Raw genomic sequence first — 24,446 nt, 5'->3', positions numbered from 1 at the left:
TTTCTGGAAAATGATTGCAGATCAAGGCTACGCTGGAAAGCCTGCATAGTCTTGTGGGAGTTACTGGCCTTGCACTGTCTTGATTTCAGTCCTTCTTGAGTAATCATCAGAAGTTTGTAAGAGCTAAAGGTATGCAGCCAGCCTCAACTACTATCACCTGTGGTGTTCCACAGGGGTCAGTACTTGGGCCACTTTTATTTAGTATTTCTAAGCTCCCTCTTGGCTACATTATTCATCAGCATGGCTTGAGCTATCATTTATATGTTGATGACAGTCAAACTTCCATCTGTTTGTTGACCAGGGTAACTTCATATCTGTTATATTGCAACCAATCCTTTGGTTTCACTCACATGTTAAGAAAATTAGACAGTTTCCATTCATCATATCTTATATTTATTAATGGTGAACACTTTATACATGCAAATGTCTCTTATGATTTAACAACTAGTAACATTTTGCTTTCTATTAAGAATTTGATCTCAACCTTTTGGTCTCCTGAATAAATACTTCTGAAATTGCACATCAAAATATCGAGTACACAATGTTCATTTACATCCAGTTAATTCAGTGCTGGTTTTTATGTTTTTAATTGGCTCCTTTGGTGTAAAAGTTGTAGTCACTTGACATCCAAACATTTTTGCTGAGTGAACTACAATGTTTTATCTCCGAGCATGGGTTAAGCATTTGTGTGCATTATCCAGAGTTCAGTGCTTCATCCAAAACTGTGACCAATCGATCGGATCTCATGTTGCCAGTAGTTTTCCATTCAGATCTAATATGGAGAGCTCAGATTAGTTAATGATCACCTACAGAAGGTTCTTAATGGCTGCAGGGCTCGATCAGCCACACAACGATGAAGCTGCAGCCAAATCTGCTCCTGCTCACGGCGGCAGTCCTTGTTTTTGGAGATGTAGATGCTGGAAATGTCCTAGTGTGGCCTACAGAAGGCAGTCACTGGATCACTCTGAAACCTTTATTGGAGACTCTGATTGACAGGGGCCACAATGTGACAGTTTTGGTTCCCAGTGCAACATTATTTATGGATCTCCGGGACTCAGCACACTATAGCATCCTCCACTTTAACATGTCCATTTCTAAAAAGGATATTCTGGATTTATTTGAGGAGCATCTGAAGTTCGCCATGCATGAGATGCATCATATGAATGTGGTGCAGAAACACATCACATTTTACAAGCTCTTTTCTAAAAATCAGGATTTTTTCCTGACATACTGCGATGGAGTTCTGAAGTCTCCATCTGTAATGGCCAAACTGCGACAGCAGAAGTTCAACGTTTTCCTGGTGGACCCTGTCTACCCCTGTGGGGAGCTTCTTGCCGAAGTTCTTGCCGTTCCTTTTGTTATGACACAACGGTTTTCCTACGCTCACACTGTGGAGAGATGGTGTGGTCAGACTCCTGCTCCACCATCCTACGTCCCTGGGGTGGGTATTGAACTGATCGATAAGATGGGTTTCTTTGAGCGTGTGGTCAGTCTGCTGTTCTCTCTGACTCAGGACATAGTGGCGGTCAGTCAGTGGAAAACATATGACACTTACTTCACTGACTATTTAGGTGAGTCATGAGCACTTTGATCCTAAACGGCACTACATGTCCTCAGAATCATCCAGAATTCCTGGCACCCTCAGTTTTTGTGAAGAATGCTAGATAAAATACTTTTTAATGTATGTTCTTTTGTAAATTTGGAAATGCTAATTTCATGGTTTAAATGGGACTTCCACAATTTTTTCAGATATCTGCATGATTTAAGTTTTCTTTGTTAACTATTTTGCCTCGGAACACCCTGCGTGTATCCCTATTAAAACATTCAGTTTTTGTCTTTACCAAAATGATCATATCTCTACCTAAACTTTACCAAATGGTTCAGTACTGACTGTAGTGTCAATTTTAGCCTATTTTGGACTCGGTACATGACCAGCAAACACAGCTTTGAACAGCCGTCACACAGAACATATTTTTCATTAAAGCTCAAAGAGTTTACTTAATTGCAGAAAATGTGTTTTGATAGTGTTCATTCTTAATATAACACACTGAGTGTGTTTACATGCACTCATATAATCTGATAACTGCAGAAAATCAGATTTTGACAGTAGTTTGATCAACGCGTTTACATCACTTGAGTGATCAGATAATGGGGAAACTCCAGGTCTGCATGAGTCAGACAGTAATCAGATTTCTGCTTTACAACCAGCCGATAAACTCACAGAAGACAATGTGACCTAAACTAGGGCTTTTTTAAAATATCAACATTTTAACTGAAAATATGTACATACATCATCTAGAAGATGAAGAATATTTAAATCCTGTATTTCATGGGGACCCTGCTCTCTTGTTTCCAGTACTGCCATCTGTTTTCACACACAGTTGGTTAGTGTAGTGGTTAACACTTCTGCCTTCTACACTGTAGAGTACGGCTCAGTCCCCCACCTGGGCAAACACCCTACACTATATCAATAAGACTCCTTGGGCAAGACTCCTAACACCACCTTGGCCTACCTGTGTAAAATGATCAAACTGTAAGTCGCTCTGGAGAAGAGCGTCAGCCAAATGCTGTAAATGTAATGTTCAGACTGAGAAATAAGAGTAAGAGTTTACATGCTTTGCTAAATCTGATTACAGAGTTAAAATCCAGCCTCTTAATCAGATTTCTAGATTGGACTATGGTGTTTACATGACCATTTGAATAATCGGATAACTGCAGAAGTCTGATTATGACTGGATTATTGAGTGCATGCAAACGCATTCACTGATTTTCAGACACATTTACTTCAGAACAGTGGGATCTAATTGCTCTCCATGTGGCCATGAAGCACAGGGATGCAGCCTCACTTTCTACTCTGAAATGCAGGGGCGTAACTAAAATAAGACTTTGCCTACATTTTTGCTCCAACTTCACTCAGAATGTGGACCCCTTGGGGGCCCTGAGGACCAAGTTGGGAAACATTGAGTCAGTAGATCTCTGCTGTGATTATCATTGAAAAGTTTAATCAACACAGTCACAATGAATTAATATTTAATTAGTTCCTAAAGTAAATTCTTTGAAAATGATCTCAGTTGTGGTCCTCACAAAGGAAGCAAAGGTTTCACATTGTAATGTACCACAAACGTCATCAAGGAGCCTCTGTGATCACAGCAGATTTAATACTGTTAAATGGTGAAGTAAATCAAAGCTGCATTTGACAGTTATGTGGAATTATATAATTTCTTCATCACCTTATGATGTCCATTAAGCAAAATGATTTGATGTAATTCACTGCTTCTACTGAACTGGCAGCTTCACAGTGATATTCTGCCAACTGTTCTTACAACAGTCATTAGCAGACAGAAGATAAAAGGCAGTGACTGTTGTCCACCAGTTTGATTCCATGTTAAAAAGAAGGAGTGGCTTCAACTGAAAGAACTGTTTAATCATTCTTTAATAAGCATATTGATGCGCATATTGATATGCATCCTTCAATAACCGACTCCTTTGAGAACTTAAAATGCCAGAACTTCATTGATGATCACGTGACTGTCACACCACCAGCCAATTGTCGTTCCCCTTCGTCTGGATGCTAATCTGACACCCGTCTTGTTTGTCATACTTTTGGACTTTCAACTTTGCCTTTTGTGTCCCTTTGTGTTTTTGGCTTGTTTTGGATTTGACCTTTGTCTGTTTGCTGGCTATGAGTTTGGATCACATTCTAACTAGTAAAGCCTGCTTTCCTAATTTTATTTGCGAGTGTCTGGCCAGTCCTGTCTCGCTACAGATACAATAAGATTTTTCTTGCATCGCGGTTATTTTAATCACTACTAATCCTTAAAACCAAAATCTTAGAATTATGTTTCATATCACTTCTCCCACCTTCCAATAGTTTAACCCCACAGACTGTGTAAACTCTGGACACTGGAACACCAAAACCAGACAGTTGAAGAGTGGGAAATGGTCCTGGCCTTGACTGGGCAAATATAATTATGCTTCAAGGAGGATGAGAATTTGGTGCAAGAAATTTGTGTCCATCCTTTTGGGTGTCAACAGTACAGGTCGGTTGAGTCAGCGTGATGGTGTGCAGAATGTTTTCCTGGCCTGCTCACTGAAGAACATCTGAATGACATGGCGTATCTGAAAATCATCCCTTTGTAGTTTATCAAGACTAGTATGGACATTTCCAGCCGGATAGGGGACCAGGTCATACACCTATACAGGCCATGCGTGGATCTTCTGAAAGCAGAATGAATCGAAATATTCCTCCAGATTCAGACAGAAATGGATTGTAGACTAGAACATCTAGCTTCAACAGCACCCTTCAGAATCCCCTGACTTAGTGCCCTTGAGGGTCTCTAGAATAAGTGAACAGGATAGTCCACAAATGAAGTCATTGGAGAACTGATATCACAGCAGTTTGTGTTTACGTTACTTGAAAATGTTCTTTTTCTGCATGCAGGTCGACCCGCTAGCTACTGTGAGTTGATGGGCAAAGCTGATATCTGGTTAATCAGAACGTACTGGGATTTTGAGTACCCGCGGCCCCTCCTGCCCAACTTCATATACGTTGGTGGGCTGCACTGCAGTCCAGCCAAACCATTACCACAGGTAAAGCACACATGACCTGTAACCTCCGAACCAGATCATAAAGATACAGTAAGTAGAACTTCTATCACATCTATCTGGTGTCAGGTACGATCAACAATCCCACACAAATATACTGATAATTAACACTGCTATTGTGTAAATTACCAGTTTATCCAGTATTACATTTTCTTCCCATCAACTCAATCAGCTCGTATTAACAAAGTAAAGTGAAAATGAAAGATTTAGCAGTACCAGCCGGGCCAGGTCTCAAAATCATAGGTACAGTTCAGGTTGGCACTTCAGTTTCATGCTTGTGCAAACTTCTATATATAAATGATGTCTTCATTTCATCTCAATGTAGGATCTGGAGGAGTTTGTGCAGAGCTCAGGGGATGATGGGATTGTGGTGTTTTCTCTAGGATCCTTCATCAGAAACATGACTAAAGAGAGAAGCAACGTAATCGCCTCTGCTTTTGGACAGATCCCACAGAAGGTCCACATGCACACTCAAGTCTGGGGTTCTTGGGTTCATTGTTGGAAATGAGGAAACACATTTATGATGGTTTTACTATGAATCATGAAGCACATTCAAGCGTCCCATGATCACTCTGCTGTTTGTTGAACAGGTCTTCTGGAAGTACAGTGGAGAGAAGCCAGACACTCTGGCTCCAAACACCAGAATTTATGATTGGATCCCTCAGAATGACCTACTGGGTCAGTACTGGACCAAATCAGTGTTGTGGAGCTCTAAAGACTGAACCTAAAGCAGAGTTAACTCACACTGGTCTAACGTAGCTATAAGTCATAAGGGGACCAACCATAATCATGAATACCTACAATTCAGTGGTTCCAGGACTCGGTATTTATGATTTGAAGTCCAAATCCATGAAATTTTCACATAAGTACATGTAACTCATGATTGTGCACCTGTGGTTATGACAACCAAATCCTTTATATGGTAGTGTTTACATAAAGATTGGAAGATTATAAGCTTAATTACTGTCATACATTTTATATTTTTTATTCAGGTCATCCAAAAACCAGAGCATTTGTCACCCACGGTGGCATTAATGGTGTATATGAGGCCATTTACCACGGTGTGCCGATGGTGGGGATCCCCATACGTGGTGACCAGACTGATAACATGGTCCATATGAAGGCTAAAGGCGCTGCTGTTTTTCTGAACTTCAACAGTTTGCAGGCCCAGGATCTGGTGGACGCTCTCAAGACCATCATTAGTGACCCCAGGTAAGAGACTGATTCGTATCCAGTTTCCCTGATTAGCATTTTACCCTGGCACTAACTCATCTGATTCAATTCACATTTAAACCAGTGCTGTAGAAGCTGAAGTGTTAGGGTGTTTTAGATCTGGGAGGAGGAGACTGTCCAGGGCAGTGGATGCCAATTTAGCAGTTTTTAAGGCTGTTCAAGTGAGTAAAGTGGTGTATTGTATTTCCCTGCTCTGTGTTCAACTCTAGCAGTATCTGAGCTCAGGACCATCTTTCTCTCGAACCTATTGGCAACTAGCAAAGATACTTTCTCTAGATAGACAAAGCACTTCTTGTAAATCACTCTTGATAAGAGCGTCTGCTAAATGCTTTAAATGTAAAGTAAAAAGTTTGAAATCATTTGTCATATCAGTGGTTGTGGCATCTGGCAGACGTTCTTATTCAGAGCAACTTACAACTTCATCATTATACACAGGCAGGCCAAGTTAAGAGTTAGGAGTCTAGCCCAAGGTCTCTTGGTATAGTGTAGAGACTTGCTCACATGGGGATTGAATCCCAGTCTACAGCACAGAAGGCAGAGGTCTTACCCACTACAATATACCAACCCTCTTGTTCAAGACAATTCTAGAAAATAACTTTACAAGAACGTCTACAAACGTGCTCATTACTCTGCACATTTATTTTTATTACAGCTTCATACTGATTATCTGAAACCTGTGAAGCTGTTCAGGATGAACAGATTAGAATTGATTCATTTATGTTCAGCCAAGTTGGTTTCATATTATTGAAAACGGTGAACAGTAGTAAAGGTTAAAGGTGTCCCAGGTACCTGACTGTAAACTTCCTATGTTTACTGTGCAGCTATAAGGAGAGCGTCATGCGTCTGTCCCGGATCCACCACGACCGTCCCATTCAACCTCTAGACGAGGCTGTGTTCTGGATCGAGTATGTAATGCGGAATAAAGGCGCTGGGCATCTGCGTGTGGCCTCCCATAGCCTGACCTGGTACCAGTACCACTGCCTGGACGTCCTGGTCTTCCTCATCAGCATCCTGGCTCTGGTCTTCTACATCATTATTAGAACATGCAGCTTCTTGATCCGGAGATGCTGCCGAACACCGAAGCACAAAAGCAAGAGAGAGTGACACGTTTAGCTTATTGTCTGTTGCCTATTTTACAAGTTTTGTTTTACCATGAATGTACCACAAATGCTTAATTCATCACTTATTATTGATAATGGTCAAAATATCAGTTCTCCCTCTAAACCGTGTGTTTGGCACCAGCGCCTTCAGGTGACGAACAACCAGGTCTGTTTCTGGGCTCCAGCGCTAGTCACTCAGTTCATGGGGTGCTAATAACTTCCTAAACCAAGCTGTTTTAGTTGCTTGCTCATGCAGTGCTGTCAAACTCTGAAACTGAGTTGTAGCTCACAGGTTCATAGAAGTTAGTGTTCAGCCTTTTTCACTGAAGGTTGGGGTTTTGGGTTTTTTTGATTGGAAACAACTCAACACTACATTTCCCTTCCTCTGAAACACCCTCACTGACTCTCAACAACGTTTGAAATAAATTAAGTTTCATTCATTCAAGTTGTCCTGTTTTTCACTGCACCCTAAAATGTCTACACACAGGCTTGAGCACAACTGATTGTTATACTGAAGATTCAAGCACCTCAAGCTTAATGTCTCTTGCTCCTGTTCCATGATCCTCATTGTTCTTCTCAGCTGAGTCTCTGAGAAGTGTGAACTCTCAGCTTTGGCACTTCCCCCTTCTCTGATAATCTGCTCCCTGGGTGAAACGCTTCCTATCTGAGGATGAACCTCCATTTCAATCATTAACCTAGAATTTCATCTTAGTCATGATTCATTTACAGTACCACTGAGATTCAACAGTAGGCATGTGCTGTCTGTGTGAAGGCCACACAGTTCATGACTTCTGGCTGGACTCGTGAAGGATTACTGGACTGAATCAAGGAGAGAATGCAGTACAGTGCATGTTTACACTGGAGGTATGAGGCTAATGTAGCTGCCAGCTTCTACCCCACCAGTTCATGCTAACTGCACGCCTCAAAGCATGTGGAGCTGTTTAGGAATCTTTTACAGACCTGCTCGTGAGGTTCCTGCCCCTGTGTGACAGGACGTTCAGGGTGAAATCAAGATAGTGCTACTGTTTTTGTCTATGCTGACATACTTTACCTCATGTTTATGACTGTCAGAAATCACATAATCGAGTCTAAGAGCACTGAACAACTGCACAGTGTGATGACCTAGATATGCAGTTAGCACCATGCTAAGTGTGAGGTATTAGCTTCCATTACTTGTCAGCTACATTAGCCTTGTAGCTCCAAAACTAAAGTCAGGACAACACTCAGCTGATTTACTGCCTCGAGACTGAGGGCAAGACTGTGTACATTAGATTATTTTTGAATAACCGCTCCTTTTCTTCCATTGTTTTCCTCGTTCATTTGAAAACCTGATTGCTGTTTTAATCGAGCCTGGCTCTTAATCTTAAATCACTGATGGTGTGATGATGTTAGATGATCAAGCTTTGTGATATTAGAACCCCTGATCTCAGTCCGCTATGCTATAAACAACAAACAGCGACATTGCTTGGTTGAAATGGGTAAAGCAGAAACAGCACAAAAGAATTTCACTTTTGCCTCTTGACCAATGTTCTCCCACCCGATGTTTCAGCAGCCCACCTGCAACAATACAAACATTCCCCGTAATTTGCTTTGCTCTGCTGATGTTTTAATGTCTGATGCACGTTGCGTCTTGCAGGAGTGGACGCACTGGGCTAACACTCCTAAAATGAAGTAAAACGGTGAGCGTCTTTTCTTGTGGGCCTTCATGCTTACTAGAGACAAGCAAGTGGGTCTGGAGGTGGGAAAGGTTGAGACCCCCTGATCTGGAGTTTTCCTGCTGTAAGAACTCGTGTTGATGTCCTGCTGGAATTAAAGTATTAAGATGTTTGTTTTTATAGCTGTAGAGCATTGTGGGTATAAACTGAACTGCTGTGCTGAGTTGAATGCTTCTTTCAAGAAGGTGTGAAGAGTTTTGAAAGAGTGAAAAAAGGTTTCAATGGCTGTAAAAAAACTGACTGCAGTGTTTTAGTCCGGCAGGTGGCGCTGTTTAATCAGGCATTACCTTATCGTTATTAGTTGGAGGCTGGATGCTTCATACCTGTAGGTCGTACCTGTAAACTAGTTATTGAACTCCACTCCTCCACCTTCAGCTCCATTAAACTCACTACAGTCACTGGTAGTTCACGATGATTATCAGTGTTATTATTACCCGTCGGTTCTGCTGAAGATCTTAGTCTTCATCTTCACTCTCCAAAACATCCACAACACGAGAAAACGGCCCTTCGGTTCTTCTAGACAGAGAGGAGGAACCCCAGAATCTCGACTTTAAGATAAGATAAGATAAGATAAGATAATCCTTTATTAGTCCCACAGCGGGGAAATTCACAGTATTACAGCAGCAGCAGAGTAACAGGAGTAAGGCACTCAGTAACAGAAACAGGAAACATTATAAACATTATCAACATTATAAATAATAAAAAAATTAAAGCTAAATCTCGACTATTTACAACAAAATAAGGATAATAATAAAATAAAATAAAATAAGAGTTGCATATAAATCTGTATTGCACTTAGACTATTGCACAATGAAAAATGTTCGCATTCTGAATGTAAGTGTATATTGTATTGTGTGTGTGTGTGTGTGTGTGTGTGTGTGTGTGTGTGTGTGTGTGTGTGTGTGTGTGTATGTGTGTGTATGTGGTCTACTGGGAGCAGTGCTGGTTGTACAGTCTCACAGCAGCAGGAAGGAAGGACCTGCGATAGCGCTCCTTCACACACTTGGGGTGAAGGAGCCGGTCACTAAAGGAACTGCCCAGTGCTGCCAGAGTCTCCTGCATGAGGTGGGAGTCGTTCTCCAGCATGGATGCTGGCTTGTTCAGCATCCTCCTTTCTCCCACCGCCTGCACTGGGTCTAGAGGAGTTCCCAGGAGCGAGCCGGCCCTCCTGACCAGTTTGTCCAGTTTCTTCCTGTCTGCAGTGGAGATGCTGCCGCCCCAGCAGACCACTCCATAGAAGATGGCTGATGCCACCACTGTGTCGAAAAAGGTCCTCAGGAGTGGCCCCTGCACTCCAAATGACCTCAGTCTCCTGAGCAGGTAGAGTCTGCTCTGTCCCTTCCTGTAAAGTGCAGCTGTGTTGTCTGACCAGTCCAGTTTACAGTTAAGGTGCACACCCAGGTACTTATAGGAGTCAGGTAGGTAGGTTTACTGTGAGTTGTAGATCTGAACGTCATTAAAAGCCCTAGAATTGATCTTAAAGCTGGACAAGTCAGTTTTAATGGTTAGAAATCACTGTTTTGTTGGTTTTGTGCTCGTGATGTGTGAAATTGCAGCTTAAGAATGACCACAGAAGAAACGTGGTTCATATAAAAGTGTAAAAATGCTCTCGTACCGCTTTATTTCATATAGTTAACTGTTTCTATTGGTTTCACACGATGAGTGAAGAAGATTGATCAGAGTATAGCCCTTAAATCAGACAGATAGGACATTTTTTACCTCAGGAAAGTCTCGCATCTGGGAAACTGTGAAGCTGCGACCACCACTGCGCCTCCATGTTACCAGACCAGAGAAGAAGAGACCAATATTGTTAGGAAGGGTCTCCTTGGACAGTGTTCTCCCTCAGAAACCAGAGAATGAAGCGATAAACCAGCTCGGCAAATCCCACTAAGTCCCAAGACAGAGCGCTCTCGGTGCAATGATGAACAAACACTCTCGTAGAGAGATGAGTGATTTATTCAGCACAAAGCACACAGAAGAAGGGGAAGTCCCCTCTTTTATAAACACAGAGAGCCCGTCCCACGTGCTCGCAGGCAGCCAAGGAAGGGCCCGACCACATTCTAACATATGTCGTAACCTGCTGGTCCATACATGGAGTTGTTTTTCTCCATCTCTGGATGTGCTCAGTTCAACATCAAAATCCAGTAAGTCAAAAGTGCAAGTGGTTTGCAGAATGAAAGAGGAACAATAGTCATTAACAGCCTGTAAGTTTGCACAAAGGGCAGACACCCTTGCACCCTCAGCAGTGTCTGATTTTATTAATACATGTTAGTCACTGGGGAAGAGACAGGCCAAAGGAAAGTTAACCCTTTCAAATATGATCCCCCTTCACTCGGGTTTCTGATTAGATCTAAACAGATTTATCACCCGTTATTCTGCTGGAGTCTCCACTGGAGGAGTGTAAGGAGCGTGATCTTTATTAGCTTCACTGATTTCCTTTCGTTTCATCACATTAATGCCTACACTAGCTTTAGCGTTGCTCTTCAGCAAGACTGGGAGACTAAAAGCTCTTAGTATCGAGAGAATCAAGAGCGCAGATTAAAATTAGAGTAACTTCACTTGCTTTCTTGCCTTTGGTTGCAAGTTCTCATGGTTTTATGAGCAGTAATACAAAAATCACTCCAGTTGACCTCAGCTGAAATATTTTTGTGTCTTAATATAGTCGCATATTGTTTCTTTCTTTATTTTTTTATACATATAATGTGGGTACATTAAATTTGCACGTTTACATGATCAAAGATGAGATTCTTCAGAGAGCGTAAAAAAAAAAAATCACAGCAAATTCAGTTTTCAAAGATGTTCAGTGTCCGATGAGCACATTTCCCAATGAATGAGGAGCCGGGAATAAAATATATTGTTAGAAAATAGTCAAGAAGATTAAAGGGAGCAGGACGCTGTCAGTCCCACCGTTATAAAAGAACTAGGTTCTTCTGGGTTGGTAGTAGAACAGAAACCCATTCCTGTTTGTGCCGGTGGTCTGTACAGGTGTTCTAGTGTTTGGGGGCTGGAAGTTTTGACTGAATTTCCACACCTCAATTCTCTTTGCATTAAGAAAACTACAGTCACATTGGAAATTTCTGAAAAAACACTCCTAAATGTTGACTGCTGGAAAATGAATGGTGAAATAGGAGTTTGGCTTGGCGGCATTGGGATGCGGGTGACTCGGGCTGCATAGAAACAGCCGGAGTTTCATCCCAACGGGACAGCCACAAGCCAGAATCTCACTTACTTGCTGTGTCCTTTGGTGGTTGGTCTTTATGTGATGCAAAGCGATGAGGCGAACACACGTGCTGAGATAAGCAAATTTTATTTTGGGCAAATCCAGGGTCATAGTCGAAACGGTCCATGTTCATATAGCCAACACCGAGATAATGAGGGTCAGACATGACAAAAGAATGCAGGGAAAAGACAACAGTGGCAAGAAGAACAAAAACACTCCAGTCAGTACATGAAGCACACAGACATTCAGCGCATACAGACAGCATGTCAAACAAGCATACATAGACCAACACAGACCAGGGCAAACATGGGGCTAATATAACACAGGGATGACGAGGGACAGGTGGGAAACAGGTGGAAACAATCAGGGGTGGACACACAAAACAAGGGAGCAGGACTGTGAAAACCAAGACAAAGAAGCACGGGGACGACCGGGAAATAAGGACTGGGAGGGGCCAATCATGACATTACATTTATTTGAATGAGTGTCCTGTCAAAATACTTAAAACACAAGAGCTTGATGCCAAATTAATCTGAAAAGATCTGAATTTGAACAAACTAATGACATGTTTAGACTTTTTCATCCCAGATCAACATTTATTCTTTTAGGAAATACTGTGTGAAACATTCATACTTCTATATGGCAGGTTGAATAGGATGAATCTGATAAATAAAAAGCAAGTGGAGTTGTAGTGAAAGATAAAGGTCTGTCCCATCCTGGGCACACTGTCCACAGTTTTAATCTACATATACTTAAGTAAAAAGACTATTTTATGTCACTAATATTGTAATATTGTTCTCTAAAGTTTGTCCAGAACTTCTGCCAGAATAGTCACACTGGGCTACCTGCACCATTCATCCCCCTTCCGATAACTGGAGTTCCCTTCATCTCTGTTTACCACAGATCATTTACACTAGGCCATTTTTCCATCTGCAGACATGAGAAGCTGGTTGGACTAAAGCCGTTGAATTAAACTCACAGATGCTCAACCGGTTAAGCATGATTAATTATTATCTTATTAAGTTTACATCACAGTTCTAATGTACCAAATGTACCAAAACCTAATGTGTTTGAAGACCTGCATCATTCAGTTATAGTATAATTAACTCCTACAGGTTACATTATGATTAAGCACACAAGTTGATTAACTTATCAAGATTAAATATGATTGGACAGATATGGACAGATGTCAAATTGGTCCTAGGGAAATATAACTGTCTGGCCATGGGGGGGGGTGATGACAATTTTTGTTTTTCACATCTACGTTGAGGGTGCATCATTTTTTTCAGCTAGACTTTTGCAAGTATCCTTAAAGAAGCCCCACTTCTTTGAGTCACTTAGACTCACTTGAGTGAGTCACTTTTGTATATCTAGTGATCTACTCATGTATTTCCAGCAAACATTTCTGGAAAATAATGATTGCAGATCAAGGCTACGCTGGAAAGCCTGCATAGTCTTGTGGGAGTTACTGGCCTTGCACTGTCTTGATTTCAGTCCTTCTTGAGTAATCATCAGAAGTTTGTAAGAGCTAAAGGTATGCAGCCAGCCTCAACTACTATCACCTATGGTGTTCCACAGGGGTCAGTACTTGGGCCACTTTTATTTAGTATTTCTAAGCTCCCTCTTGGCTACATTATTCATCAGCATGGCTTGAGCTATCATTTATATGTTGATGACAGTCAAACTTCCATCTGTTTGTTGACCAGGGTAACTTCATATCTGTTATATTGCAACCAATCCTTTGGTTTCACTCACATGTTAAGAAAATTAGACAGTTTCCATTCATCATATCTTATATTTATTGATGGTGAACACTTTATACATGCAAATGTCTCTTATGATTTAACAACTAGTAACATTTTGCTTTCTATTAAGAATTTGATCTCAACCTTTTGGTCTCCTGAATAAATACTTCTGAAATTGCACATCAAAATGTCGAGTACACAATGTTCATTTACATCCAGTTAATTCAGTGCTGGTTTTTATGTTTTTAGTTGGCTCCTTTGGTGTGAAAGTTGTAGTCACTTGACATCCAAACATTTTTGCTGAGCGAACTAGATTAGTGTTTTATCTCCGAGCATGGGTTAAGCATTTGTGTGCATTATCCAGAGTTCAGTGCTTCATCCAAAACTGTGACCAATCGATCGGATCTCATGTTGCCAGTAGTTTTCCATTCAGATCTAATATGGAGAGCTCAGATTAGTTAATGATCACCTACAGAAGGTTCTTAATGGCTGCAGGGCTCGATCAGCCACACAACGATGAAGCTGCAGCCAAATCTGCTCCTGCTCACGGCGGCAGTCCTTGTTTTTGGAGATGTAGATGCTGGAAATGTCCTAGTGTGGCCTACAGAAGGCAGTCACTGGATCAATCTGAGACCTTTATTGGAGACTCTGTTTGACAGGGGCCACAATGTGACAGTTTTGGGTCCCAGTGCAACATTATTTATGGATCTCCGGGACCCAGCACACTATAGCATCCTCCACTTTAACATGTCCATTTCTAAAAAGGATGTTCAGGATTTCATTGAGGAGTTTCTGGAGTTCGCCATGCATGAGATGCATCATATGAATGTGGTGCAGAAACACATCACATTTTACAAGCTCTTTTCTAAAAAACAGGATTTTTTCCTGACATACTGCGATGGAGTTCTGAAGTCTCCATCTGTAATGGCCAAACTGCGACAGCAGAAGTTCGACGTTTTCCTGGTGGACCCTTTCTACCCCTGTGGGGAGCTTCTTGCTGAAGTTCTTGCCGTTCCTTTTGTTATGACACAACGGTTTTCCTACGCTCACACTGTGGAGAGATGGTGTGGTCAGACTCCTGCTCCACCATCCTACGTCCCTGGGGTGGGTACTGAACTGATCGATAAGATGGGTTTCTTTGAGCGTGTGGTCAGTCTGCTGTTCTCTCTGACTCAGGACGTAGTGGCGGTCAGTCAGTGGAAAACATATGACACTTACTTCACTGACTATTTAGGTGAGTCATGAGCACTTTGGTCCTAAACGGCACTACATGTCCTCAGAATCATCCAGAATTCCTGGCACCCTCAGTTTTTGTGAAGAATGCTAGATAAAATACTTTTAATGTATGTTCTTTTGTACATTTGGAAATGCTAATTTCACGGTTTAAAGGGGACTTCCACAATTTTTTCAGATATCTGCATGATTAAGTTTTCTTATTTTGCCTCGGAACACCCTGCGTGTATCCCTCCACTATAAAAGTTTTTTAAAGCAGAGAACTTAATGTTACATATGAAATAAGAGCATCAAATTTAACATATCATTTCCTAAACTAGACTCTCCTTGGTAATTATCTCAATCCCAGTCCTGCCATTTTATATTGTCACGAACTGACTGCAAACATTGAGCATTTTGTTCCCAGGCAAGTATTATCAGTAGGTGCATTATGATCACAGCACATATCTGTTTAACTGTTTATCTTACCTTTGCACCAAATAACCCAAGACAGTATTATCTCAATTTCCATAATTCCAGTTGATACAATCTCCAAACAATGAAAAAGAAGAAGAATCTTTGAACAAGGTCACTTTACAGAAGCACCATGCACAATAACAGCTAATCAAAGGCATTAAATAAAGGTTAAACAAGTATAACATAAAAACAAACAAGCAGTGAAAAAGAGGTTTCAAACCAAGCGTTGAAGAGAAAAATGAAGAGCACAGTTGAAAAGATTGTGGTAAAGAGGTCATAAGCTTAGAGGCCGTTACACTAGAAGATCTGCCCTGAGCAGTGCCCAGTCTGAATTTAGGGAAAAGTCCACTGTCAGGCTAAATGTCAGATCCAATACTATGAGCTGGATAAATCAAGCAAGATGGCTTGATGCACTGAATTGCACCCAAGAGCCAGATTTTTGCTTGTTTTTTTTTTATCATCTTTTGCTTCAGCCCAGAATGTTTTCAAGCAAGATGTTCTACAGAAAGGGAAATGGTTGCATTTGTTACACTGTACTATTCAGCTTCAGCCTTTAACCCAGAAAGATTATGATTTGTAGAAAAAAAAGAAAAATCCAACAATGTCCTTCAGGACACACATGACTGTGCAAGATTTCGAGTACTGCTGGATTACACCCTCTGTAATCACTGCAGTTTGTCTTTACAGTGACACTCATGAAGCTTCAAATCCAGAATTAATAATTAGCCTTATCAGCACTCATTTTACTGAGAGGTGGCCTCTGAGCCTCTGAGCCACATACACTGATCAGGATGAAGCTGAAACTCTCTCTCCTGTCTCTGCTCTCTGTGGCACTCGTTATTCTTGGGAATGTAGATGGTGGAAATGTTCTAGTGTGGCCTGCTGAAGGCAGCCACTGGATCAATCTGAAGCCTGTGATCGAGACTCTGACTGACAGGGGACACAGTGTGACCATTCTGGTTCCCAATGCAACGTTATACATGGACACCAGGAAACCAGAACGCTTCAACTCGCTCCGCTTCAACACGTCCATATCTGAGAAGGACTTGGATGATTTCTTCGAGGAATTCCTGCAGTTTGAAATGTACGAGTCCCACCAGATGAACGTTCTGCAGAAATACGTCAAATTCTATGAGTTCCTATCTAAAGACCAGGACTTCTTTCTTCAGTACTGTGACGGGGTGCTGAAGTCTCCAGCAGTCATGGACAAATTGAGGGAAGGGAAGTTCGACTTGATTCTGGCAGACCCTCTCTTGCCCTGCGCTGAGCTGGCCGCTGAAGTTCTTGGCGTTCCATTCATTTTCACCTTCCGTTTCTCCGTTGCTCACGCCGTGGAGAGGATGTGTGGTCAGTCTCCAGCTCCACCATCCTATGCACCTGGGATCATGAGTAAACTGACCGACAAGATGAGCTTCTTTGAGCGTGTGGTCAGTCTGCTGTTCTATCTGACTAATGACGCAATGTCTGTCCGCCTGTGGAAAACATATGATGACTATTACACGGAGTATTTAAGTAAGTTATGTGTGCTACACATTAAATGTCATTTAGACCAGTTCGCAAACTTAAATTTGTTTTCTTGAGATGGGGGGGGGGGGTGCAATGTTTGTGGTGGGTTTAGGGTCAAAAAAGAATATACAAATAAAGCAGGCAGGTTTTATGTTGACTTTTTTTTTAAATCTGTTTTATTTTAATAAAAGTGTTTTATAACTACATTTTGTCACATAACTACTTTTACAAACACAATTATAGATGGAAAATTTTAATTTAGTGAATATAGTAATTAATACATAGTATATAAATATGTTTGTTCTGTTATGGGAACTTTCTAGAGGGCCAAATCAAACATCCACATGGGCAGCACTTTGGGCAGCTCCAGTTTTGAGCCTAATTAGAACAACAATGCTGGATTAAGCACATATAGGGGTCATTGTCCCAAATGCCAGAGCTGAAAACACATTGGGGGCTTTTAACTGACTTGGATTTTGGAAAATCCTTTTGATCTGAGTGACCCTGTCCCTTAATATGTTTACTTTATTAAAACATTCAGTTTTTTTCTTTACCAAAACGATCATAACTCTACCTAAACTTTATCAAATGGTTCAGTACTGACTGTCGTGTCGATTTTAGCCTATTTTGGACTTTGGATTTTGGACATGACCAGCAAACACAGCTTTGAACAGCCGTCACACAGAAAAACATATTTTTCATTAAAGCTCAAAGAGTTTACTTAATTGCAGAAAATGTGTTTTGATAGTGTTCATTCTTAATATAACACACTGAGTGTGTTTACATGCACTCATATAATCTGATAACTGCAGAAAATCAGATTTTGACAGTAGTTTGATCAACGTGTTTACATCACTTGAGTGATCAGATAATGGGGAAACTCCAGGTCAATAAATTCATAGAAGATGAGTCACACCACCAGCCAATCGTCGTTCCCCTTCGTCTGGATGCTAATCTGACACCCGTCTTGTTTGTCATACTTTTGGACTTTCAACTTTGCCTTTTGTGTCCCTTTGTGTTTTTGGCTTGTTTTGGATTTGACCTTTGTCTGTTTGCTGGCTATGAGTTTGGATCACATTCTAACTAGTAAAGCCTGCTTTCCTAATTTTATTTGCGAGTGTCTGGCCAGTCCTGTCTCGCTACAGATACAATAAGATTTTTCTTGCATCGCGGTTATTTTAATCACTACTAATCCTTAAAACCAAAATCTTAGAATTATGTTTCATATCACTTCTCCCACCTTCCAATAGTTTAACCCCACAGACTGTGTAAACTCTGGACACTGGAACACCAAAACCAGACAGTTGAAGAGTGGGAAATGGTCCTGGCCTTGACTGGGCAAATATAATTATGCTTCAAGGAGGATGAGAATTTGGTGCAAGAAATTTGTGTCCATCCTTTTGGGTGTCAACAGTACAGGTCGGTTGAGTCAGTGTCACGATTGGCCCCTCCCAGTCCTGTCCATGTGTTCGTGTTTTGGTTTTGTAACTGCGCCCCTGATTGTCTTCACCTGTCGCTCATTGCCCCTGTGTATTTAAGCCCTGTGTTGGCCCTTTGTTTTCGTCGTGTTGGTGTTTGCCTTGTCCACCTGTTTGTCATGTCAGAAACTCGATCTGTTCGTGTTGGCTATTTGACCCTGGACCGTTGTGACCCTGATTCTGGATTTGCCCTCAATAAAAGTCGCTTACCTCCGCACTTGCGTCCGCTACCTCGCTCCACGTTACAGTCAGCGTGATGGTGTGCAGAATGTTTTCCTGGCCTGCTCACTGAAGAACATCTGAATGACATGGCGTGTCTGAAAATCATCCCTTTGTAGTTTATCAAGACTAGTATGAACATTTCCAGCCGGATAGGGGACCAGGTCATACACCTATACAGGCCATGTCTGGATCTTCTGAAAGCAGAATGAATCGAAATATTCCTCCAGATTCAGACAGAAATGGATTGTATACTAGAACATCTAGCTTCAACAGCACCCTTCAGAATCCCCTGACTTAATGCCCTTGAGGGTCTCTAGAATGAGTGAACAGGATAGTCCACAAATGAGGTCATTGGAGAACTGATATCACAGCAGTTTGTGTTTACGTTACTTAATGTTCTTTTTCTGCATGCAGGTCGACCCACTAGCTACTGTGAGTTGATGGGCAAAGCCGATATCTGGTTAATCAGAACGTACTGGGATTTTGAGTACCCGCGGCCCCTCCTGCCCAACTTCATATACGTTGGTGGGCTGCACTGCAGACCAGCCAAACCATTACCACAGGTAAAGCACACATGACCTGTAACCTCCGAACCAGATCACAAAGATACAATAAGTAGAACTGTATCTTTTTCTGTTAGTCACATCTATCTTTTCAAATACCTGCTATACCTGCTAGAGATGGGTAGCATCTTATTGAATCACTATATACATGCATAGAAGTCTGTTACCCGACCTGAGACTGACAGGTTGACTGACACAGATGGTTCTTTAAGGGTTATTTAGAAAAGAAATGGTTCTATATAGAGCCATGAACATTCAAAGAACCCATGCATGCTTAAATGTTTCTTAGCATCATGATTGATTGAGTTGTGTATGGCTTTATATAGGACCTTTTTGAGAAGGATTCCATATGGCACCAAAAATAGTTCTTCTATGGGACATCATAACAATAGTATAGTGCATTTTTTAAGAGTGTACATCATCGGGATTAGGATTTGGACTTGTTAAACTTTCCCAAAGTTTGTCAGTTGTTTCTAGAGTAGAGGAATTTTAGTGCAGTGGGGCGAACAGTTGATCAGAGGAGGGTGGATGCCCTTCTCTGTCAGGTACGATCAACAATCCCACACAAATATACTGATAATTAACACTGCTATTGTGTAAATTACCAGTTTATCCAGTATTACATTTTCTTTCCATCAACTCAATCAGCTCGTATTAACAAAGTAAAGTGAAAATGAAAGATTTAGCAGTACCAGTCGGGCCAGGTCTCAAAATCATAGGTACAGTTCAGGTTGGCACTTCAGTTTCATGCTTGTGCAAACTTCTATATATAAATGATGTCTTCATTTCATCTCAATGTAGGATCTGGAGGAGTTTGTGCAGAGCTCAGGGGATGATGGGATTGTGGTGTTTTCTCTAGGATCCTTCATCAGAAACCTGACTAAAGAGAGGAGCAACGTAATCGCCTCTGCTTTCGGACAGATCCCACAGAAGGTCCACATGCACACTCAAGTCTGGGGTTCTTGGGTTCATTGTTGGAAATGCAGAAACACATTTATGATGGTTTTACTATGAATCATGAAGCACATTCAAGCGTCCCATGATCACTGTGCTGTTTGTTGAACAGGTCTTCTGGAAGTACCTTGGAGAGAAGCCAGACAATCTGGCTCCAAACACCAGAATTTATGATTGGATCCCTCAGAATGACCTACTGGGTCAGTACTGGACCAAATCAGTGTTGTGGAGCTCTAAAGACTGAACCTAAAGCAGAGTTAACTCACACTGGTCTAACGTAGCTATAAGTCATAAGGGGACCAACCATAATCATGAATACCTACAATTCAGTGGTTCCAGGACTCTGTATTTATGATTTGAAGTCCAAATCCATGAAACTTTCACATAAGTACATGTAACTCATGATTGTGCACCTGTGGTTATGACAACCAAATCCTTTATACAGTAGTGTTTACATAAGGCACCAATATTGTGGAATTTGGCATCCCACTTATCATTGTATGTTCTCACAAAAGGAACACAACTTTATCTTATTTTTGAAAGATTATAAGCTTAATTAGGGTCATATATTTTATATTTTTTATTCAGGTCATCCAAAAACCAGAGCATTTGTCACCCACGGTGGCACTAATGGTGTATATGAGGCCATTTACCATGGTGTGCCGATGGTGGGGATCCCCATATTTGCTGACCAGACTGATAACATGGTCCATATGAAGGCTAAAGGCGCTGCTGTTTTTCTGAACTTCAACAGTTTGCAGGCCCAGGATCTGGTGGACGCTCTCAAGACCGTCATTAATGACCCCAGGTAAGAGACTGATTCGTATCCAGTTTCCCTGATTAGCATTTTACCCTGGCACTAACTCATCTGATTCAATTCACATTTAAACCAGTGCTGTAGAAGCTGAAGTGTTAGGGTGTTTTAGATCAGGGAGGAGGAGACTGTCCAGGGCAGTGGATGCCAATTTATCAGTTTTTAAGGCTGTTCAAGTGAGTAAAGTGGTGTATTGTATTTCACTGCTGTGTTCAACTCTAGCAGTATCTGAGCTCAGGACCGTCTTTCTCTCGAACCTATTGGCAACTAGCAAAGATGCTTTCTCTAGATACACAAAGCACTTCTTGTATATCACTCTGGATAAGAGCGTCTGCTAAATGCTTTAAATGTAAAGTAAGAAGTTTGAAATTATTTGTCATATCAGTGGTTGTGGCATCTGGCAGACGTTCTTATTCAGAGCAACTTACAACTTCATCATTATACACAGGTAGGCCAAGTTAAGAGTTAGGAGTCTAGCCCAAGGTCTCTTGGTATAGTGTAGAGACTTGCTCACATGGGGATTGAACCCCAGTCTACAGCACAGAAGGCAGAGGTCTTACCCACTACAATATACCAACCCTCTTGTTCAAGACAATTCTAGAAAGTAACTTTACAAGAACGTCTACAAACGTGCTCATTATTCTGCACATTTATTTTTATTACAGCTTCATACTGATTATCTGAAACCTGTGAAGCTGTTCAGGATGAACAGATTAGAATTGATTCATTTATGTTCAGCCAAGTTGGTTTCATATTATTGAAAACGGTGAACAGTAGTAAAGGTTAAAGGTGTCCCAGGTACCTGACTCTAAATAATAATAATAATAATAATACTTTTATTTTATAAAGCGCCTTTCAAGAGACCCAAGGACACTGTACAATACAAAAAAGTAAAACAGATAATTCATTAAGATTTATAACAATATATAAAATAAACTAAGAAAAAAAAAATATATAAAATAACAACAATAAAAATAAAACAATAATAAAAGACTTAACTAAAATAAATAGAAGTTCGAGAGAAATTCTCACTCAAATGCTAGCTGGAAGAGATAGGTTTTAAGACCGGCTTTAAAACATGATAGAGATGATGATGTACGGAGCTGTAGTGGAAGCCCATTCCAGAGTTTTGGGCCAGCAACACCAAACGCTCTATCACCTAGAGTACGGAATTTTGTAGAAGGCACAATTAGGAGATGAGAGTAAGAGGAGCGTAAAGTGCGAGTTGGAACATACATCTGAAGTAGATTACCCAAATAAGTGGGGGCAAGATCATGGAGAGATTTAAAAACAGTTACCAGTATTTTATACTGTACTCTAAACTGGACTGGAAGCCAGTGGAGATCCCTCAATACTGGTGTAATATGTTCTAAACTTCCTATGTTTACTGTGCAGCTATAAGGAGAGCGTCATGCGTCTGTCCCGGATCCACCACGACCGTCCCGTTAAACCTCTAGACGAGGCTGTGTTCTGGATCGAGTATGTAATGCGGAATAAAGGCGCTGGGCATCTGCGTGTGGCCTCCCATAGCCTGAACTGGTACCAGTACCACTCCCTGGACGTCCTGGTCTTCCTCATCAGCATCCTGGCTCTGGTCTTCTACATCATTATTAGAACATGCAGCTTCTTGATCCGGAGATGCTGCCGAACACCGAAGCACAAAAGCAAGAGAGAGTGACACGTTTAGCTTATTGTCTGTTGCCTATTTTACAAGTTTTGTTTTACCATGAATGTACCACAAATGCTTAATTCATCACTTATTATTGATAAAAAATCAGTTCTCCCTCTAAACCGTGTGTTTGGCACCAGCGCCTTCAGGTGACGAACAACCAGGTCTGTTTCTGGGCTCCAGCGCTAGTCACTCAGTTCATGGGGTGCTAATAACTTCCTAAACCAAGCTGTTTTAGTTGCTTGTTCATGTCAAACTCTGAAACTGAGTTATAGCTCACAGGTTCATAGAAGTTAGTGTTCAGCCTTTTTCACTGAAGGTTTTGGGTTTTTTTGGTTGGAAACAACTCAACACTACATTTCTCTTCCTCTGAAACACCCTCACTGACTCTCAACAACGTTTGAAATAAATTAAGTTTCATTAACGTTCAAGTTGTCCTGTTTTTCCACTGCACCCTAAAATGTCTACACAGGCTTGAGCACAACTGATTGTTATACTGAAGATTCAAGCACCTCAAGCTTAATGTCTCTTGCTCCTGTTCCATGATCCTCATTGTTCTTCTCAGCTGAGTCTCTGAGAAGTGTGAACTCTCAGCTTTGGCACTTCCCCCTTCTCTGATAATCTGCTCCCTGGGTGAAACGCTTCCTATCTGAGGATGAACCTCAATTTCAATCATTAACCTAGAATTTCATCTTAGTCATGATTCATTTACAGACCACTGAGATTCAGCTCGCCTCAAAGCATGTGGAGCTGTTTAGGAATCTTTTACAGACCTGCTCGTGAGGTTCCTGCCCCTGTGTGACAGGACGTTCAGGGTGAAATCAAGATAGTGCTACTGTTTTTGTCTATGCTGACATACTTTACCTCATGTTTATGACTGTCAGAAATCACATAATCGAGTCTAAGAGCACTGAACAACTGCACAGTGTGATGACCTAGGCATGCAGTTAGCACCATGCTAAGTGTGAGGTATTAGCTTCCATTACTTGTTAGCTACATTAGCCTTGTAGCTCCAAAACTAAAGTCAGGACAAGCCTGAGCTGATTTACTGCCTCGAGACTGAGGGCAAGACTGTGTACATTAGATTAGTTTTGATTAACCGCTCCTTTTAAAGTAAAGACTCAGGTGGTAAGTCACTGATTTACTGCCTCGAGACAGAACCCCTGATCTCAGTCCGCTATGCTATAAACAACAAACAGCAACATTGCTGCCCTCTTCTGGTTGAAATGGGTAAAGCAGCAAAGAACGATGCATTTTCACCATTTCAAGTGTTGCTTTTTGTGTTTGTTGGCACTGTTTCTTAACCACTGGGCCTTGAAACACCCTCTGGTGGTCCTCAGGCCTTTACTGAAGACTGATGATAAATGATAAAACAAACAAACAAAAAAAGTTTCCAAACAGAAAACAACATTGAAAGGAGGTCTGCAAAAACAGCACAAAAGAATTTCTCTTTTGCCTCTTGACCAATGTTCTCCCACCCAATGTTTCAGCAGCCCACCTGCAACAATACAAACATTCCCCATAATTTGCTTCGCTCTGCTGATGTGTTAATGTCCACTGATGCACGTTGCGTCTTGCAGGAGTGGACGCACTGGGCTAACACTCCTAAAATGAAGTAAAACGGTGAGCGTCTTTTCTTGTGGGCCTTCATGCTTACTAGAGACAAGCAAGCGGGCCTGGAGGTGGGTAAGGTTGAGACCCCCCTGATCTGGAGTTTTCCTGCTGTAAGAACTCGTGTTGACATCCTGCTGGAATTAAAGTATTAAGATGTTTGTTTTTATAGCTGTAGAGCATTGTGGGTATAAACTGAACTGCTGTGCTGAGTTGAATGCTTCTTTCAAGAAGGTGTGAAGAGTTTTGAAAGAGTGAAAAAAGGTTTCAATGGCTGTAAAAAAACTGACTGCAGTGTTTTAGTCCGGCAGGTGGCGCTGTT

At 41.3% G+C, this 24,446-nt stretch overlaps 2 protein-coding genes across 5 annotated transcripts; both read left to right on the top strand.

Moving 5' to 3' along the window:
• The first annotated feature begins 658 nt into the window (after positions 1-658).
• Positions 659-22,941, top strand: LOC108411253 (UDP-glucuronosyltransferase 2B13-like). 2 transcript variants are annotated; one of them, XM_037531560.1, is made up of 7 exons: positions 659-1,571; positions 4,442-4,590; positions 4,931-5,062; positions 5,196-5,283; positions 5,598-5,817; positions 6,660-7,089; positions 22,663-22,941. In XM_037531560.1, exons 1-6 carry the CDS (start codon positions 854-856, stop codon positions 6,940-6,942), a joined length of 1,590 nt encoding a protein of 529 aa, XP_037387457.1. In that variant the 5' UTR covers positions 659-853; the 3' UTR covers positions 6,943-7,089; positions 22,663-22,941. The 2 variants fall into 2 exon arrangements, with proteins under 2 accessions (XP_037387457.1, XP_037387458.1); XM_037531561.1 differs by lacking the exon at positions 22,663-22,941 and having other exon boundaries at positions 1,279-1,441; positions 6,660-7,034.
• Positions 13,973-22,937, top strand: LOC108416731 (UDP-glucuronosyltransferase 2A2-like). 3 transcript variants are annotated; one of them, XM_037531559.1, is made up of 7 exons: positions 13,973-14,722; positions 14,795-14,852; positions 18,928-19,076; positions 19,878-20,009; positions 20,143-20,230; positions 20,619-20,838; positions 22,240-22,937. In XM_037531559.1, exons 1-7 carry the CDS (start codon positions 14,135-14,137, stop codon positions 22,520-22,522), a joined length of 1,518 nt encoding a protein of 505 aa, XP_037387456.1. In that variant the 5' UTR covers positions 13,973-14,134; the 3' UTR covers positions 22,523-22,937. The 3 variants fall into 3 exon arrangements, with proteins under 3 accessions (XP_037387456.1, XP_037387455.1, XP_037387454.1); XM_037531558.1 differs by having other exon boundaries at positions 13,974-14,852; XM_037531557.1 differs by lacking the exons at positions 13,973-14,722; positions 14,795-14,852 and adding an exon at positions 16,010-16,819.
• Positions 22,942-24,446: the final 1,505 nt, after the last annotated feature.

This window comes from Pygocentrus nattereri, chromosome 20, assembly GCF_015220715.1.
Source record: "Pygocentrus nattereri isolate fPygNat1 chromosome 20, fPygNat1.pri, whole genome shotgun sequence".
In the NCBI taxonomy this organism is placed as follows: Eukaryota; Metazoa; Chordata; class Actinopteri; order Characiformes; family Serrasalmidae; genus Pygocentrus; species Pygocentrus nattereri.
The sequence above is the reverse complement of the archived record's forward strand: the minus strand, read 5'-3'. Positions and strand labels throughout refer to the sequence as shown.

Excerpts from the sequence above, each read along its gene's own strand:
- LOC108411253 (XM_037531560.1), top strand. The coding sequence starts at position 854 with ATGAAGCTGCAGCCAAATCTGCTCCTGCTCACGGCGGCAGTCCTTGTT. Across the intron at positions 1,572-4,441 it reads TTACTTCACTGACTATTTAG|GTCGACCCGCTAGCTACTGT; the intron begins GTGAGTCATGAG and ends TTCTGCATGCAG. Across the intron at positions 5,284-5,597 it reads CCCTCAGAATGACCTACTGG|GTCATCCAAAAACCAGAGCA; the intron begins GTCAGTACTGGA and ends TTTTTTATTCAG.
- LOC108416731 (XM_037531557.1), top strand. The coding sequence starts at position 16,099 with ATGAAGCTGAAACTCTCTCTCCTGTCTCTGCTCTCTGTGGCACTCGTT. Across the intron at positions 19,077-19,877 it reads CAGCCAAACCATTACCACAG|GATCTGGAGGAGTTTGTGCA; the intron begins GTAAAGCACACA and ends ATCTCAATGTAG. Across the intron at positions 20,231-20,618 it reads CCCTCAGAATGACCTACTGG|GTCATCCAAAAACCAGAGCA; the intron begins GTCAGTACTGGA and ends TTTTTTATTCAG.